We start from the raw sequence: 16,676 nt of genomic DNA on the forward strand, positions 1-16,676 counted from the left end.
CAGCCCAAGCGAAAAATATAACGTAACCAACAAGAATATCAATTGATACGTATACTTAAATAATCAGTGTCAAGTTGAGTTGAAGTTTTGCATTTTAAGATTTACAAACTCATGCATTTCAATTCCTTAAATTTTTACAACAGTCTCATACACTTGTATCCGAATTTTTCAGCTTTTAATCAAATTTACTTTCGAATTTTCAGATTTATTAATTTATTTAAAAATTCCTTTTAAAATTGACAGAAAACAATATCGAATTCCTTGGAAACCTATACCTCCGATTCCTAACAATAACCTTTTACCAACCAAATCCAAACATTTCAATACCTCTTCATAAAAAGAATCCATCGTAGCGTAACGTTAAAATTTACTTTCGACACCGCTTCCTGTCTTTGAAAAAACAGTCATCCACGATAGTGGCAAGGTAAACACATACGAAACGGACCTCTTAACTTCCTTCGAAGCCACGCGAGTCTCATGAATATCATGTTCGAAAGAAACTCCGCCGAGACCCGATGCAAATTTAAATATATATTCTAAAAAGCTTGTTCCCATTTCGCACACGCAAGGCGCAATTGATTAAGACGTTCGTGTCACCAGCTCGATGGTCACCTGCCGCTCGATGTGCGTGGATCGCGTTTCGGGACCGCCTAAGAGACTCCTCCAAATCTGCGAGCGTCACAGCGCGCGATTCCCAAGAGCGATACGCCGAATGTAACAAATCGCTAACCGCAAACCAAACGTTTTTTCTGATTTCAGATCGATTACCGACCAGTCGGTGAAGTAAAGCGACTGGAAGAACAGGTCGAATCCAAAGAGAAACGACGCCGAGTTAGATCCAAGAGAGGTGGACCAGTCGGTGGAAACGGCGAATAGAGGAAAGCAACCTTCTCGACCGTTCCTCGGCCGTTCGTCTTGGTCATCGTTCTTCGAATGTTTTCCAATTGGCGCGCGCTACGGCGTCCAGCGAACGCGTGCGCGCATGGCCCGTCCTGTCCGACCGTACGAACGAACGAACGAACGAACGAACGAACGAACGACCGAATTTGCAATTAACCAGAAACGTTGTACTTCTCGGAAATCGCCTCGGGCAGAAACGGTCGCCCGGTACCCTGAGCGTCGGGGGTAGAATACCTGCCGGTGAAAGAATCCGCCGAGTTCTTGTAACGGGGGGCCAGGGGACCGTAGAAATCGATCGGATGCGAGGCTGCGACGAAACTCGCTACTTCATCTTCATCCCGCCGATCGAGATTGCCTCGGAAATGGTAGCCGGATCCGTTGCTCTCGCCCGTTTATGGATGGCCGGCGCGGCGCGGCGCGGCGTGACACGGCGTGGCGCAGCGCACAACACAGTGGATATAACGCTACGTCAAGGTTTCCCTCACGAAACAACGGCGCGACGCGATTCGAGTTCACGCCCGAGACACAAAGGGGAGATCCTCTAGCCGCCAACAAATTAAGAGTGTGTTGTGTGTTCCCGAAGACTATATTTTATTTTTCGTGTTTCTTTGTCTGCCGAGAGAACAAGAAAATCATGAACGCTTTTGTGAGCGGTTCCGTGGGATGCCGGAGTTCACGGACAATGTACACCTCGGGCATCCCTCGTCCTTGCGCGTCCTTCGGTTCGTTGATCGAATCCGCCCCGTCGTTCGCTTCGTGCCTCTCCCCCCCCCCGCCTTCTTCCCTCAACAGATCTGTCTTTTCTTTTCCCCTCCACTTTTCTTCCTCCCGTTTACCCTCTTCTTTCGTTTTCTGCTTAATCTTCTGTGTTCCTTTTTCATTTCTCTTTTCCCTCCTCCGCCTGCTCCTCCTCCTTTTCTCGGCTTTCTTCGCTCGTCCACCCCGCTCTTATTTTATTATTATCCTCCTTCCGTACGGGTTTTTTGTTAAACGTTCCCCCCTCGGGGCCGGAGAGAGTCGACATAAAGTTCAGGCGAAACGGGACACGCCCGTGCGATTATAAGAGATGACCGACGTTGTCGACCAGTTGCTAAAATCCAGTCGCCCGTGAATGTGATCGCTTGACGGTCCTCTCTCGATGATCAAGTGTCGTCGCATGCGGTAAACCTCGCATGCATGACCGCGCCAGTCTTCTGGCTTAGGTACTTTGTAAATCAGTTAGGCCCAGTACTACTCGTGGTTTCGCTCGTTCGCCGGAGACCTCTCGTCGCCCGACGCGGACGGCCGTGCACCTATGGCTACCTTAATAGGCGATAAAACGTGGCTCGATGGAACCCCCCTCCCTCCCCGCAACCCCGCCGTTCGCCATTTTTCGATCCTGACCGATTCGTCCGCGCAGAAGAAAAAAATAAGGAACGAAAGAAAAAGGAAAGCAGCAGCGGGCCGCGCAACGCGACATTCCGAATCGAGATACATCGATGACGATGCTGATGATGATAATCTGGTCGCTTCTGACGTCGTGTAATGAATCGGTCTCCCTCCACCCTATGGCCATTTAGCCGATACGTCTGATGAAACGCGCGCGAGTGTTACGACGAGCGGGCGATCAGTCGCACGGTAAAAGAAAAAAAGGAAGAGAACAGCGGGGAAAAAGAATGGTAAAAAGAAATTGAAAGAAACGGGTAGAAAACCGACGAACGATGGCACAGGCGTAAATGAGCGCATTAACGGCGTTAACGGAGAGGGAAAAGCAAAACGTCGAGCGCGGCGATCGAATCGGAACGGACACGAGCAACCGATGTAATGCTTTTGAATTTCACGAAGGTGTATAGGTGAGTTTATGACACGGGCTGACATATGGATGATCGGGAGTTCTCTCTTTGCGTGAACCGCTCGATTAACGGGCGCGTTTCAAGTTGGATACACGCTTTCCTCGGATCGATTTCTGTTTGTTGTGATCGCAGTTGCGATCCATGTCCTTCTAAACGGAATTAATTTCGCCATTTTCTTTTAATCGACTGTCCTTCCTTTCGAGTACATCTAGAAATGTTCACATTTGTTACTGGAAGAAGATGTTTTTCAATTGCGACACGCAATTCGTACGATTTCGTTTGATCTTATTTGGAAAATTCGGTTCCGCGGTTGTCTCAAATGTGTATACTGGATCTGCGACGATTTGTACTAGGATTAGCGTGTTCAAGTAATTCTTGGATACGGATATTTGAATTTCTTCTTCTTCGTTTATGATCGGAAGTTCCTGAGATGCCGTGAAATGTTGGACGATTTTTTGTTATTGGGTTCTTGTTTAACCCTTTATGTTCTGAAGGTATCTTCGAGTACTATTTTTATTAAAATGCTGCTATGAAGCAGGCATTATTAGATTGTTTATGGTTTGTTTAGTTGCATGCCTGTAAGAAATTGTTTGTCTATTATATAATAACGTGCGCGAGTGTTCATACAATTTATTTTCCTATGAAAACAATTATGTTTTCTAAACTATTTAGTTATATTTGAATGTATATAGTGATTTATTGTTTTTTGTTCCTGCGTATTTGTTATTACAATTTTTTTTTTAAGAATAAATTATAATGTAATAAATCAAATTAGCGTGTTAGAAAATATATCATATAATTATTTTCGCAATAAAAAATTAATAGTTTGCGGATTTTGTGCTTTTGTTGGATATGAACTAAAAAGAATGTATGAAAAGTTATTGGAGCATTTATGTCATGAAATAACTCAATAAATTTCGTTTCCAAAAAGAAGTGTCTGTAATAAAGATCCAAATAAATAATCAATGTTACATAATTCAGGACATAAAGGGTTGTTGTGTTACATCATTGTTGAAAAGTTTGACATCATGTTGTAAGATTAAGACAAAGGAAATACAGTCCTCATTTAATTAATTATAAGTCGCCAGTTTGAAAAGTATGAACATTTATTTTCGTGACTCCTACATCATTTTCATTATCTATCTCTTTTCAGTATAATAGCTTGTTTTCTTTAGTAAAATTGACAAATAATTATAAGAAGGTAATCATACTATTTTTAATCTAGTTACTTTTTACTTCAAATGTATAGCAAATTATTAAATTAGAAACGTTTATGCCAAATACTTATCGCGACGGACAAAGGTATTCATTTATTAAGAAAATTACCGAGTAAATGTGTAACTTTATTTTGTGAATTTTGTACAACCCTTAAACTAATATTTAACAAAACAAATGCAAACAAAATTTATCTTATATCTCGTACCTTATTATCCAGTTTAATTACTACCCCTAACTACTGAATGTGTTCGATCGATATCACGACTGTGCTCTCTGAAGAAATGATTTGTTAACATCCTAAGTATATCGCAGAAATAGAACAGATAAATTCGACGATATTTAAAAAGAATTAAAGTTCATTAAACTTAAAAGTATACTTATTAAAGGTTCTTAGATTCTTACTTAGCATTAGGTAATACAAATACTATTACGCTCGAAGAAGACGATGAAAGGCAAACCTGAGAAATTTCCTCAGCATCTAGAGATGGTCGGACGTATTCTTGCGGTGCTCTTCAACTCCAGTTTTTGCATTTTATAAAGAAAATATTAATATTATACTTATGTGTGTTATATATCATTGTCTTTATTTTCACCATTAACGCAAATATTTTTCGCATCCAGAAAGTGAATAATTATTACGGTAGATGTATAGTTTGTTCGATCGAATACTTTTTACTAAAGGTGGTAAAAATTCAAAACAATGTATGTGCAGGAATGACTTGTTTACGATGCACTAAAATAAAATTCATTTAACGAGACAATATCAGGTATGAAAATTTATTATTGTACATTGAACGGTGTGTTTATTAACAAATTTGATGATGTACGAATATATAACATACTATAATACATACTATGATTTTCTATAAAAATGACTCTCAATATTTTTCAATATAAACTTTATCTTTACATGTATATTTATGATGAATATTGGTGTACATTGTATACAATGTTTATTAGAATAAAGTTATTCATTTGCAGACTACAATTATTCCATTGTATACTTCTTTCAGAACGAATACTTTAAACTAGATAACTAAGCTGAGCTAAATAAATACTTGGACACTGTAAGGCGATTTCCAAAATTTTCAGTTGCATTCGCTTATGCATTTTCTGACATATTTTACTACGTCTAATTGTAAAGTCAAGGCGCGTGAGAAACTTCTCATTAAATTTGACTAATATTAACAATATTCAGATCACGGCAGTTAAAAAAAAATATGATCCTTTAACTTCTGCTGCTTCTATGATGAATATGCGGAGTATCCCACATATGTAAATTATCCTAAATACTTACGATAGTTTTGATGGCACTAAAAAAAGTTTCAAATCGCAGTTGTGAGATCCAAGAGGAGTAATTTTATTGCCATAAAAATGTTTGGAACGGGGTCACATTTTTGGGGATTTAAAGGTCAATATTGCTTTATTAAATAGGATTAGCACATTTCTATTTGCACTCCTTGATAGGTAACATTAAGGCAAATTCATTAATGTAATAGAATTTGATCCTTGGTTAATCTTGAAGCAAAAATACTACGATCGACTTAGGTCTTCCTCATGTCGTGGTTATACTACTTATTATTTTAAGTAACAGCTCATGAGTGCAAAGTATCATTTACGTTCACGTAGAATATGAAAGCTTATTAAATTACTTACGAAATATCAAATCGAATCAAATCAAGACTAAAATTGAACTATTAAATAAACTAATAATCGTCTAGAAATCTTTCAGAACATACGCCTTGATGTCAAAACGTTTTGACACCTATAAAAATACAAATCGTACAAATTCAATTTAAAACTCTTTTATATCATCAACGCAAACGAAAATACAGAGGTGTCGCCAAGATATACGAATTAAGTTCTTTCAGTCGCAAGATTACCAAGAAACAAAGTAATAAATCAAAAATAAGTAAATAAGTAATCGGGAAACGACCTTAATGACCTTAACACTTAACACGTTCGCGACCAGAATTTATTTCAGTAGCAATCTTCATATTCACAATATTTGATTAACACTAGATTTACAGGCGTTTATTATAGAGTTTATTATATTCCTAGCAAAACGCATATCCATTTCTTTAAACTTTGAAAATAGGGGTTTGAAAAATAGACGATCAGGACCTGCAACTGCATCAATCAAAATCGACGGTAAACATATAGAAAATAACGTTTATAAAATCCAATATCTCTCAAATTGACACGTTCCGTGAATCTAGCGTTATATGCAACTAATGGTTTTTATAGAAGCGAATGAAACTCAAGAAAAACGATCTCGCCAACTTCCTACTACAGTGTACCATGCGTCATAGTTCAGACGAACACGTACGTGTGTGCAATTTCATTTTCTTTATATGAAACACAAAATGTCGAGCCTCGTAAATACTTGACATCGATCACGAACATGATAATACCAACCATACCAGGAACCGGTCAAATGATGGGATTCGAAATTCCGCGTTTTCTTTCGTTCATTTAACTTCATATCGGTTCGTATATTGCCCGATTAACCAGTTCTTTATTCTTTATCTTCCCTTTTATTTCCATCCGTACTAAAAAAAATTGATTATCCGATTGTTTTCTTTTATTTTGAACCAAGTCAACTGACGATAGGAAAAGTGTCGATTAAAAACGCCAAGCCAATTGAAACAGGCGAAGTCGTGGGCAAACGCGGAACAATGGCTGGCCGTTCCCATGGAAGAATGTCTGATACAGGTTCGAATATTCGCAGCCTCGCGAGACGATCTGCATCGATGAACTGTGTGCGCTCGCGCGCGCAATCAAGAAGTCGACGGATGTGTCAGTTGCACAACACGATGCAATAAAATGCCCGCTCAAAAACTGGTCGTTCCATCTCGCGGCAAATTAATTTTCAAATAAGAACACCGAGGGCTGTCTCTTCGATATGCTGTTTCATTCTTTCGTCTTTTTTCCCCTTGCTCGCTGGCTCCTCCTCTTTTTTCTGTCATGGAACCCCGTCGCACCCCCCCTCCCGCCCTATACGTTGCTCCCCCGCCCGCCCCTCGTCATCGCTTCCCTTTTCTCTCTTTACCGCCCTGTCCATCTTTTTTCGTCGTTTTCTTACTGCGAGAACACGTTCCGAGTAACAATCTGATGCGAAGCTCGATTGGTTATTACCGTACAGAGCTTAATGACTCGTCCGGTTTAAATGGATTTGCATTTCGGTAACGAGCACCCCGGCCCTCGAATATTTATTGTTCGCATGCCCGAGCTTCCGGTGTCTAATTTGCAGTAACAAGAATTCACTTGACGTGCCGCGGAGGAGCCCTTTTGTCCCATATTTTCATCCATCTCCCACCCCGCGAGGAATTCTTCGGCGGTATCGTTTGCGCGGGACCTGCACGACTCGACCCAGCACACAACGTTCGATCGTATCGGTGACGGTGACCGGAAATTGTTCGGGGACAGTACGGTGAGGTGTACAATGACGGACGAAAGTGTTCACTAGGAAGCATGCGAAGAAGATAGATACGATCAATGGATGGATCGTTCGTTTCAATGAAATTTGTTGGATTTTTAACACTTAACCTACCGAGTTAAGTGTTAAACTACTATTTTTTATAAACTTTCTTTAATAATTTTTCAAAGAAATATCTGTTGTCTTTTTAATAATTAGAAGAAGAAGGAATCAGAAATGGGTGATTTTGACTCCTCTGGTAGTTTTAGTGTTAAAGCTGTAAGAGTACTGAGACTGAGGATTTCTTAGGTTTTGTAAACTATGTTTAAGTTGTTGGAAGGGGTTACATTTATTTAGATATTTGTCTTTTATTGTATTATGCTCAGGAGTATGTGGTTCAGTTTATTTAATAATTTCCTGTAGGTGTGCACTGATTTTTATACAGGTCATCTGTAATGGGAAAATAAACAAATTTGAAATCAGTCGTTTCGACCCACCACGTAGTTGTAGTGTTAAACTAATGTTCGTCATAAACAAATGTGAACGAACGAAGTTTGTAATTACACGAAATTACACGTAATTACATGAATGGTTGGTTTATGATACACCCAATGGAAATTAATTTAGTGAGACAGCAGTGATAAATGAAAGCTTATTATTTAACGTTGCTTGTTGCGTTTGCCGATAAATTCGGTAATATATCTGTAGTTTTCTTCGTTTCAAACATTACTCTGCTATAAAGTAGTTCTATTATAATTAGTACGTGAAAGGTTAGTCGAGTAAATCAAGCGACAAAGTTTTCGGGTGAAGTTGGACAAATTTCGGTGAGATCCAGCGAGATATCAAAACTATATTTCTGCGAATGAATGTTCCAATTCTAAAACTTTCGATTACCCAAGATTTAATTGAAACTTGTGTCTGAAATGGGTCATATCATTTCATAGTATGGTTGTCATTATATTCACTTAGTTAATCTGATATTTCACAGAGACGTGTGAAATTGTCTATCTCTGCAACCGTCTAAAATGAAAAGTAACAGTTTCTGTTCACAAAAAATAATATTTCTTCATATCTTCATTACATTTATACATTACAGAGAAGTATTTCTTACAATATCGAAACTATGCAATGAAAATAATTTAAACAAAATTATTCTGTTACCGAAATATATTTAAAAATTTTATAAAGTAACAATCGAACTCATACACTTTGTATACATGCAGTTTAGTCGGCGAAGAAATGAAACATTTATAGAATATGCAGTTAATTCTCAGTAAATTTGTTATAAATATTGTTTGTCATTCTTTCGTCTACATTTCAAATATTTGCCGAATTTCAACAACTATGTTGTAAACGTAATACGATTTATTTCGAACGTAAGCCAGTCGTTTAACTTATTTGTAATATTCCTCTGAATATTACATAAAATTCATAAAAATAAACTATTGGGTCATCTGATAAATAATGTAATCTTTTAATACTAACTCCTGGTATAAAAAATTGAAACTTACATTTTATTTCAACGTTGACGTATTTACCATCGTTTTGTGACGTTTTCCCATTATTCGATTAATTTCGAAAATTGCATTATTTATGGAATAATCCAATATAATTAGAACTACTTCTGCTAAATTTCTTTTACTATGCAAATACTTTTGTCTGTCACTGTATATAGAATATACACCGCCGGATTATACCATGTCAAATATTAGTACGGCAGACGATGCACTGTACATTAACCCCGTCCATCTGATAGTCAGAGAGCCGATACAGGGTCAGTTGTGACCAGTTCCAGACCTCTTATTACTTATATTGTGAAAGCAGTTCTTAACCCTTTGCGGTCGAATGCCGCCATAACGGAGACTTCATATCTAAATGATCTTTGATATTTAAATACGAAAGCTAGAAATGAATAACTTAATTATTCAAATAATGAGAATTCGATATGTAGTTTTCTTTTTCCAGTATTTAAGATTTCGATGCATAACTCAGATTTTTCAGAAAAAAGATTTTCAACGGTTTAAAAAATTCTCGTCCGCAAAGGGTTAAAGCGTAGAATTTCACCGCACAATATTTCCAATATTTGGAAATACAAAATATATTTAACCTTTAGAGTGCTGTCGTCGCTATGAGCGACTCTTTATTTTTGATAGCGTACAGCGTAATCGTCAATGAAATTTTTCATATTTTCTGTTGTATTTATCGCTATAAAAAATAGAGCCGCTGACGTTGGTGCTCTAAGGATTAAAACGTACGAATATTCCTTTTCGCTTTATTTACGTGAACTTCACGTCTAAAATGGTATATTCGTGCGCGGAATGCAATTTCTATTTGTCCTTCGTCTATTGCACACATTTCGCTATATGCTTACTAAAGTAGTATTTATGATGCACCAAAACCGGTCAGAAATGTCCTAGTATCGGCTGGTTGAAAGTTAGAAATGATTTTCTAATTATTTCTTATGTTTTCATTTCCTTCTTTCTTTTTAAGTATTTTTTGTTACCTTCCGTATTTTGAAGAAGGTCCTCTATTTCTGTTATGTACATTCGTCAATGGGATTATGTACTCGGGAAGAAACGAAGGTTATATTATTTTTTTGCGTAACAGGGTATATCTTCTTTTTTAGAACAATTAATCGCAGATGTTACGACATGTTTAACAAATAGATATGGTTCTGTCACCATTCAACAACTACAGGTGAGCGCAGAAAAAGATTCTATTGAGATATTGAAAATAAAGAAATCAAGTGTAGTAACCCGTTCCAAACACCAAATGTATGACAAACCGCGCTTTTCAGAACAAAAAATCGCTCGTAGAAATTTGTTTCATCTTACATATAAGTAGCATTCGAATTGCCGGAAGGAATTAACACATCGTGATTCCATTATTGGAACGGAAATGAGTCGGTGCCATGCACGGCAAAATAAACGAATCAATTATGCTTTTTCTTTTACGGTAAAAAGCAGAACAGCTGCGGATGACATGCTACTGTGTTTCAATTAATGAACAGAGTGTATCTAAAATGCAGTATATTTCCTTTCGAAGGTAAACGTTTTCGATGCACTACATTGCTCAATAAATTTTGGAATGCATTGAAATTTGAAAAAATACATAGTTGTTTGTAGTATTATATAGTAGTATTCTTCTGGACGAAATACTATATTAAACTATTGAAATGTCATAAAAGTAAAGAAATAGTCGAAACATGCGAATAAATCCCAGATCGTTCTACTCGATAGAAAAGTAGTTTTAGAATCAACTGATTTACCTAACGTTATGTTCGTAACAAAAAAATATATATAATAAAAAACTTCCTTATACGTTTTTCGTGTTTCGGTTAAAAAATATATAACATTTCTTTATGTACTACTGAATACGCATATAAAGTGTCTGCCACCAATAAGGATAGCTTAATCTTTTCTGATGTAATTACAGATTTGTTGAAGGTGAAGAACTGTGAGGTGTATTTAAGAGTAACCTACTGAATTGTTAATAATAGCATATATTTTTAAACGAATATGTATTATTAATTTCTTTCAAATACGAAAAGAATAATTTCGTACCGAGTGTTAACAGTTTACTTACCAAAAGCTTATTTATAAGCTTACTTATAGGCTATATATTGAAATGACTGTGCTATGTGAAAAAGGTGCTTATTAATTTTCTATTAAATAATGATCTCGAAAGAAATGTCTATTCCTCATATTGTTAGAAATAACCTATTGATTCACGATTCTAATTACTATTAAAGCAACTGATCACGAAAATCCTTGGCTGTTGATTTAGGGAATAACCGCTGGTAGGCAAACTGAATTTGTCCTGAGACATTTTCGATAAGTTCTCGAAAGAGTTTCCAAGAAAGCCTGGCAGGTTCACCGTAGATTAACGCCTTGCATGCCACTCTTCAATGTGCAACCTGCTATTTTGTCGTCCACGAAACATTTTCTATCTAGCTGCGTACCAGGTGTTCCGTATGTAACGGAACACGGTAGTAATGTTCAACGTACACAATTTTGCACACAACAAAGACATTAATGTCTTGCTATTTCACGTTTCTGACCACTACTTGCGCAAACCATCTGTCTTACGTAGTCTTCGACTTCGATGGGATTGTACATGGCCGAAAAGAGTACAATGATGAAAGGAAAATGTTCAGTTAGAAACAAATCGTTTCGCATTGAGCTGGAAAGCTAGGAAAATTGAAAAGGGACTAGGTACAATCTTCGAAAGGATCGGAAGTAAGACTTTGCTTTCAATTTTTTAGCTTCAAACGCGTTCTTACGGTCGATACAAATTCTTACCATAAAATGCAAAACAACATATACATATCCATTAAAAACACTATGGTGCATCATAAGGTAAAATGAATAAAACACTTTACCAATGTTATATTTAGTACATCATTGGAAATATAATATATATAATTTCGTGCTTTTTTCCCTTAAACACACGCAACACATCGTACTTTGATATTGAATCGTATACTCCTTGGAAAATGACATGTGCCACTTGCATTATTTCGCAGTTAACATGTATTTCTGGTTTAAACTTCAAACGCCGTAAATCGTGACATCTTTCACATTGTTCCTTAAATTCGCGCCGTCTTTCCTAAGAATTGTCAATCTGATGCAGACTTTAATAAACTTCTAACTTGAAGATCTTTGAAAAGGACAAAAGAAATTCCGTTGCTTTTTGTATTATTTTTCGCTCATCGAAATTTCAATACTTGGCTGAAAGCAAACTTGCACGTACGTTCACAGTGTATGATTACGAATTTTGTACGTAAAAGTCCAAAGAATTTAAGTTAAGCTATTGAGGCAGTGATGCTACTACTTACATACCTATTTCAGTGATACTGTGACTGTTTTACGAACGGAGGGTATGATTCATTTACATATCTGCATATAGTGTTTTCTGCATTAATGCGTAGATGTACTTGTTAAAGTAACCAGAAACATCGGGACTATTTTAAAGCGTCCAATATGCATTGTAAAAGTTACATTTCCGAAAAATTTCAGATCTGATTTATAACTACTGAAAAGGTTCTTATTATTATTCGTGTACAAATATTCGATTATTTAAATGTTTGGTTTGTTCTTTGTCCTATTAATTCATCCCTGGTGTATTATAAAAGTATTTAATCATATAAAAGTATATTATAAAGTCATTAGAAGTTGTTTCAATTGTTACGGACTACAAGGACACACCTTATATGCATATTCTCGTAAAATTTCATTTCTACACAATGAATAACAATCTATCGTTAATAATAATCTGTGGTTAAATTTGATCGTTTAACACATCTTCCGATCTTATATGCCCAGAAAACGATTTAATATCTTCAAAGAATAAAATTGATGTTTACATTCAACCTTTTAATTCTTGGGAAATTTCCCATTAGAAACGAATTACTTCGAAACATGTTACAGTGACTGTAAAAATCTGACTAACAAGAACATTACGCGAAACGTTCTATTCGTGGAAGTGTCATGCCTATTTCGCATGAAAAAGATTAATAAGCCCGCACACTAGTGTGCCGATATGAAGTCGCCCGACGAATGCTGTCAGCGATCCCGAAAGATTTCTCGAAATGAAAATAATGTAACGCACGATTGAACTTCTTGCTTGCCGAGAAATCGAATCTGTCGTTAAGCGGTCATTATCGCTCCGTGGCTTGTCCACCCTTAACCAAGACGGGTGTTATTGGTCTCGTTTAAATTTTTCTGTTAACCAAACGATTTTCAAAGGCTCCGCTTAATTGTTGTCGTAAATCATGCACGGTGTCGCAGCTGTGCACGCCGCCAGTGCCTATTTTCTCTTCTAAAATATGTGTCCGCTGCAATGGTCGCGCGCTCGTTTATGCATCGAAACACGTGCATTGTGCATCCGAGACGAACCTTGTTTCACAGAACGGGCCGGTGAACTACTGATGCGTACCGAGTAAATTTCTGCAGCGGTCATTGGGGTTCCGAATAAACTTCGTAAAAACCTACAGAAATATTTTCGTAATCTTGATCGATCGCGTCGCGGCCAATTTCACCGCGCCGCAAATGAAGAGTTCTCGTAGAAAACACCCGTAAGTGCCGAACCAAAAATTGCTCTTTTTCTATTCCGATTCTGTAGTATACAATTTAAATATAATTTTCCTTTTGCGAGCAGTCACCAAGAATTGCGGTTATATGCAATACTCTTAATACTGATGCATGACGTCAATACGATAACGTTTAACGTAATGTCGGGTAATATTCTTCTTGCTCCTAAAACATTCATGTTGGTACTTGCAACAATTTCTACGAACACTCTTCAAATGTAAAACTGAATTTTCCATGGTGAATTCGTGAATTCATGGAACGATCGTTACGTACATCTAAGGTTTAACAGAGTATATTAACAGAGTGTTAACGAAGAGTGCTTTCTAAATCGGTTGTTGTTAGGCTGTAAGATAAAAGTGCTTTTATTGGTATTCACTTTAATTTCTTGTCAATATGTTTTTTATTCGCCGATGGTGGGCGAACTTCTGTCTTCCGGTATTTGAGAATGAATGTAATTGAGTAATCAATTTGATTGATGCAGCTGGAGAGCTTCACCGTCGCTCAAGAGTTTGAAGACAATCATTTTGTAAAAAGAAAAATCGGATTTTTTCTTTTAGTGAGAAAAATACTTTGTTGTTATGTTATAATTAACCTGTATTTTGTTTGAACTTATATTTTGTATGTTATTATATTATAAAAGACTAAATAAAGGAAGTAATAAATTATTGTTGTTTCCAGGGTTAAAAATCAAACGGAGCGAAACAATAAGAAAAAAGCTCTAATGAATCTATTGTAGACAAGGAGTGGTGAACGACACTGTTTTATATTTTATTTCCTTTCATGAATCGTGGCTATTAAAAGTGATCGCAAGCTTTTGAGCAACAAGGTGATTAACATATTGTTGGCGAGAACACGACAGAAGCTTATTGCTAAATTTCGAAAAGTATTTAAGTGTATTCAAAATAAACATAATTGGTCGTTCGAATCAACTTTGATGAGTATAAAGCATGGGCGACACTTTTATGTGACATAAAAGTAAGACTCATGGTGTACGTTTTTGAGAGAGGAAAAACAGAGAGCGGCCAATTAAATTTGAATTGATAATTGCATACTTTCGTTTGCCGAATAAACTTATACTTTCTTCGTAATCCTCGTAATCCTGTATCATGACTTTGTGAACACCTTGTATATATACAGAGTATGTACTGTATGTAATGTTATTCGAAGTTTTCAGGTCTGAGTTGTGTCCACTTTCATATGACTACGGGAATTTGACATGCGTAATTGTCTTCATCAAAACAAATGATGTTTTATCGTCTGTACCAATTTGCTAGCCTGAACCCATACTTATCCTGCAAGGACACAATTTGCACTTGTAACGGTCATCAACATCTAAAACCGGTGCGGCGATGTTATAAAAAATGTGTTTCGATCGTTCGAAGATAAACCGTTTTCTTTTTGTATGACAAAGCGTAATCAAATTGATCGTTCTTAACTGTGCCGAGAAATATTGATCCGGTAGAAGAGGAATAAATTGGAGCTCTGGTTTTGTATATACGATTCAGCAGTGAATGTGTGTAACTTTGCCCTGGAAGATACCAGAAATTTCGCATAAACAAAATACATCCTGTTAACCACGCAGACTTACTTATCATCGCCATATCGTTGAATCTTTTTACACATCCTTATCTGTAATGTATTCTATTGTGTTAAGTGTATACGTTGAAGGGGATGGGGAGTTTTCAATAGATTAACAATAGGATTTGAATTCAAGCGGCGTTGGATTCAAAGTGAAATCGGGTTTTTGTAATGTGATCTGTTTTTGCGATGGGAAGCGAATTCGACAATTGTAATAAGAGAATGTTCCTAATATCGTACAGTTATATGAGAAGTTCGGGATTCCTCGAGACAAATCGTGAATGACAAGGTTGCTCGAATAATCTAGCTCTGCACTACGTTTCAACGAGCTGCGTCGCACGAATCGCAAATTTAACAAAGTAACCGTTCAAGTAGAGAATCGATGTTCATACTGCGCTGATCTGTCTCTTGGAATGGAAAATATGTATTTTTAAAATTGTTTAATTCATGCAAAATGTTAAATATTTGTATGGACGCAATTTTTTGTGTGAATAAAATACACGTATAATATGTATGAAGTTCGATGCATCGATGATTTCACCCGGCTCACCTTGGTTGCTTTTTGTATTTTTAGAATTTACAGCGGCATTTTCAAATTTTAGTTTATAAGTTACGAAAATTTTACGGTCATAATATTTCGTCTTTAATCAGAATTTCTATTACTGGCTTTCCAATATACATGCAATGTTACTTAATAATACTTATAATATAGAAGAGAAAAGAGTATGTTAACAAATATATAATTAATTTATATAGTATATCATTTACCAAGTACTCTATTGATTGAAAAAGTATCGTATTGCGAATCTAATATGATCCACTTCAAACGCAAATCAAATCTACTGCAAATATACCATAATCGAATTTCAAATATCCGAAAATTTTGTGATTTTTAGCAAGAGTTTTTCTACATAATGCAAATACCTAACTTTAAGTATCCCTTATTAATTACAAAAACTGATTAAAAATCAGCTCAATGCTGACAGAGCGAGGTTCAAGCTCATACAGACAATAGAAGATCGACACGAGTGAATAAAATGAACACTGACTATCGTTTAAATAGAACGAGTTTCTTCATAATACCACAATCGTCCTGTTATTTGTACGAAAACCAGTAGGACCTCGATTAACCGAATCGCTATTTCCGAGGTCCAGATTATCCCGAGTCTTGGTTAAATTTGGACTCAATAATTCAGATTCTTGGATAATAACTTGAAACAGATGCAACCGAACTTTACAATTATATTTACAATTATATTTAAGCATCATCGAGATTCTACTATGGTACGCAAGTTGTTACAAAAGTTTCAGGAATTTATGTTATTTTCGTAATGAAAATACATTCACATTTTTGGGGTTAGGAAGTGCCGACACGACACAATTGAAAGTGCATTAATGCCGAAGGAGGATGTTTGGAAAAACGATAAAACCATTATTTCAAACTTACTCCTGACTCTTGTCGCACTATCCCGAAACTTTTGCAGCAACCCGCGTGGAAGAATGTGATCCGAAAAATCTCCGGTCCGGTCTCTGCTAGGAAAACCGCTCTTGTTCCGACATCCAGTAATAGCAGTGTTGGAACATAATATGAATATATACGTTCACCCCTTATATATTCGAATATTTTGAGGGGTACCA

General features: G+C 36.5%; 1 protein-coding gene across 5 annotated transcripts in view; it reads left to right on the plus strand.

The window, feature by feature from the left end:
* dsx (transcription factor doublesex) overlaps positions 1–15,552 on the plus strand; it is a 173,194-nt gene extending 157,642 nt beyond the window's left edge. For 3 of the 5 annotated variants that reach the window (XM_076370063.1, XM_076370065.1, XM_076370062.1), the window contains exon 6: positions 760–6,852. In XM_076370063.1, the coding sequence (XP_076226178.1) occupies positions 760–876 (117 nt within the window). In that variant the 3' untranslated portion in view covers positions 877–6,852. Of the gene's footprint in view, positions 1–759; positions 6,853–7,203 lie in introns of those variants that run through there. The other 2 variants (XM_076370068.1, XM_076370064.1) reach the window with 2 other exon arrangements.
* Positions 15,553–16,676: the final 1,124 nt, after the last annotated feature.

This window comes from Nomia melanderi, chromosome 8, assembly GCF_051020985.1.
Source record: "Nomia melanderi isolate GNS246 chromosome 8, iyNomMela1, whole genome shotgun sequence".
Lineage (NCBI taxonomy): Eukaryota > Metazoa > Arthropoda > Insecta > Hymenoptera > Halictidae > Nomia > Nomia melanderi.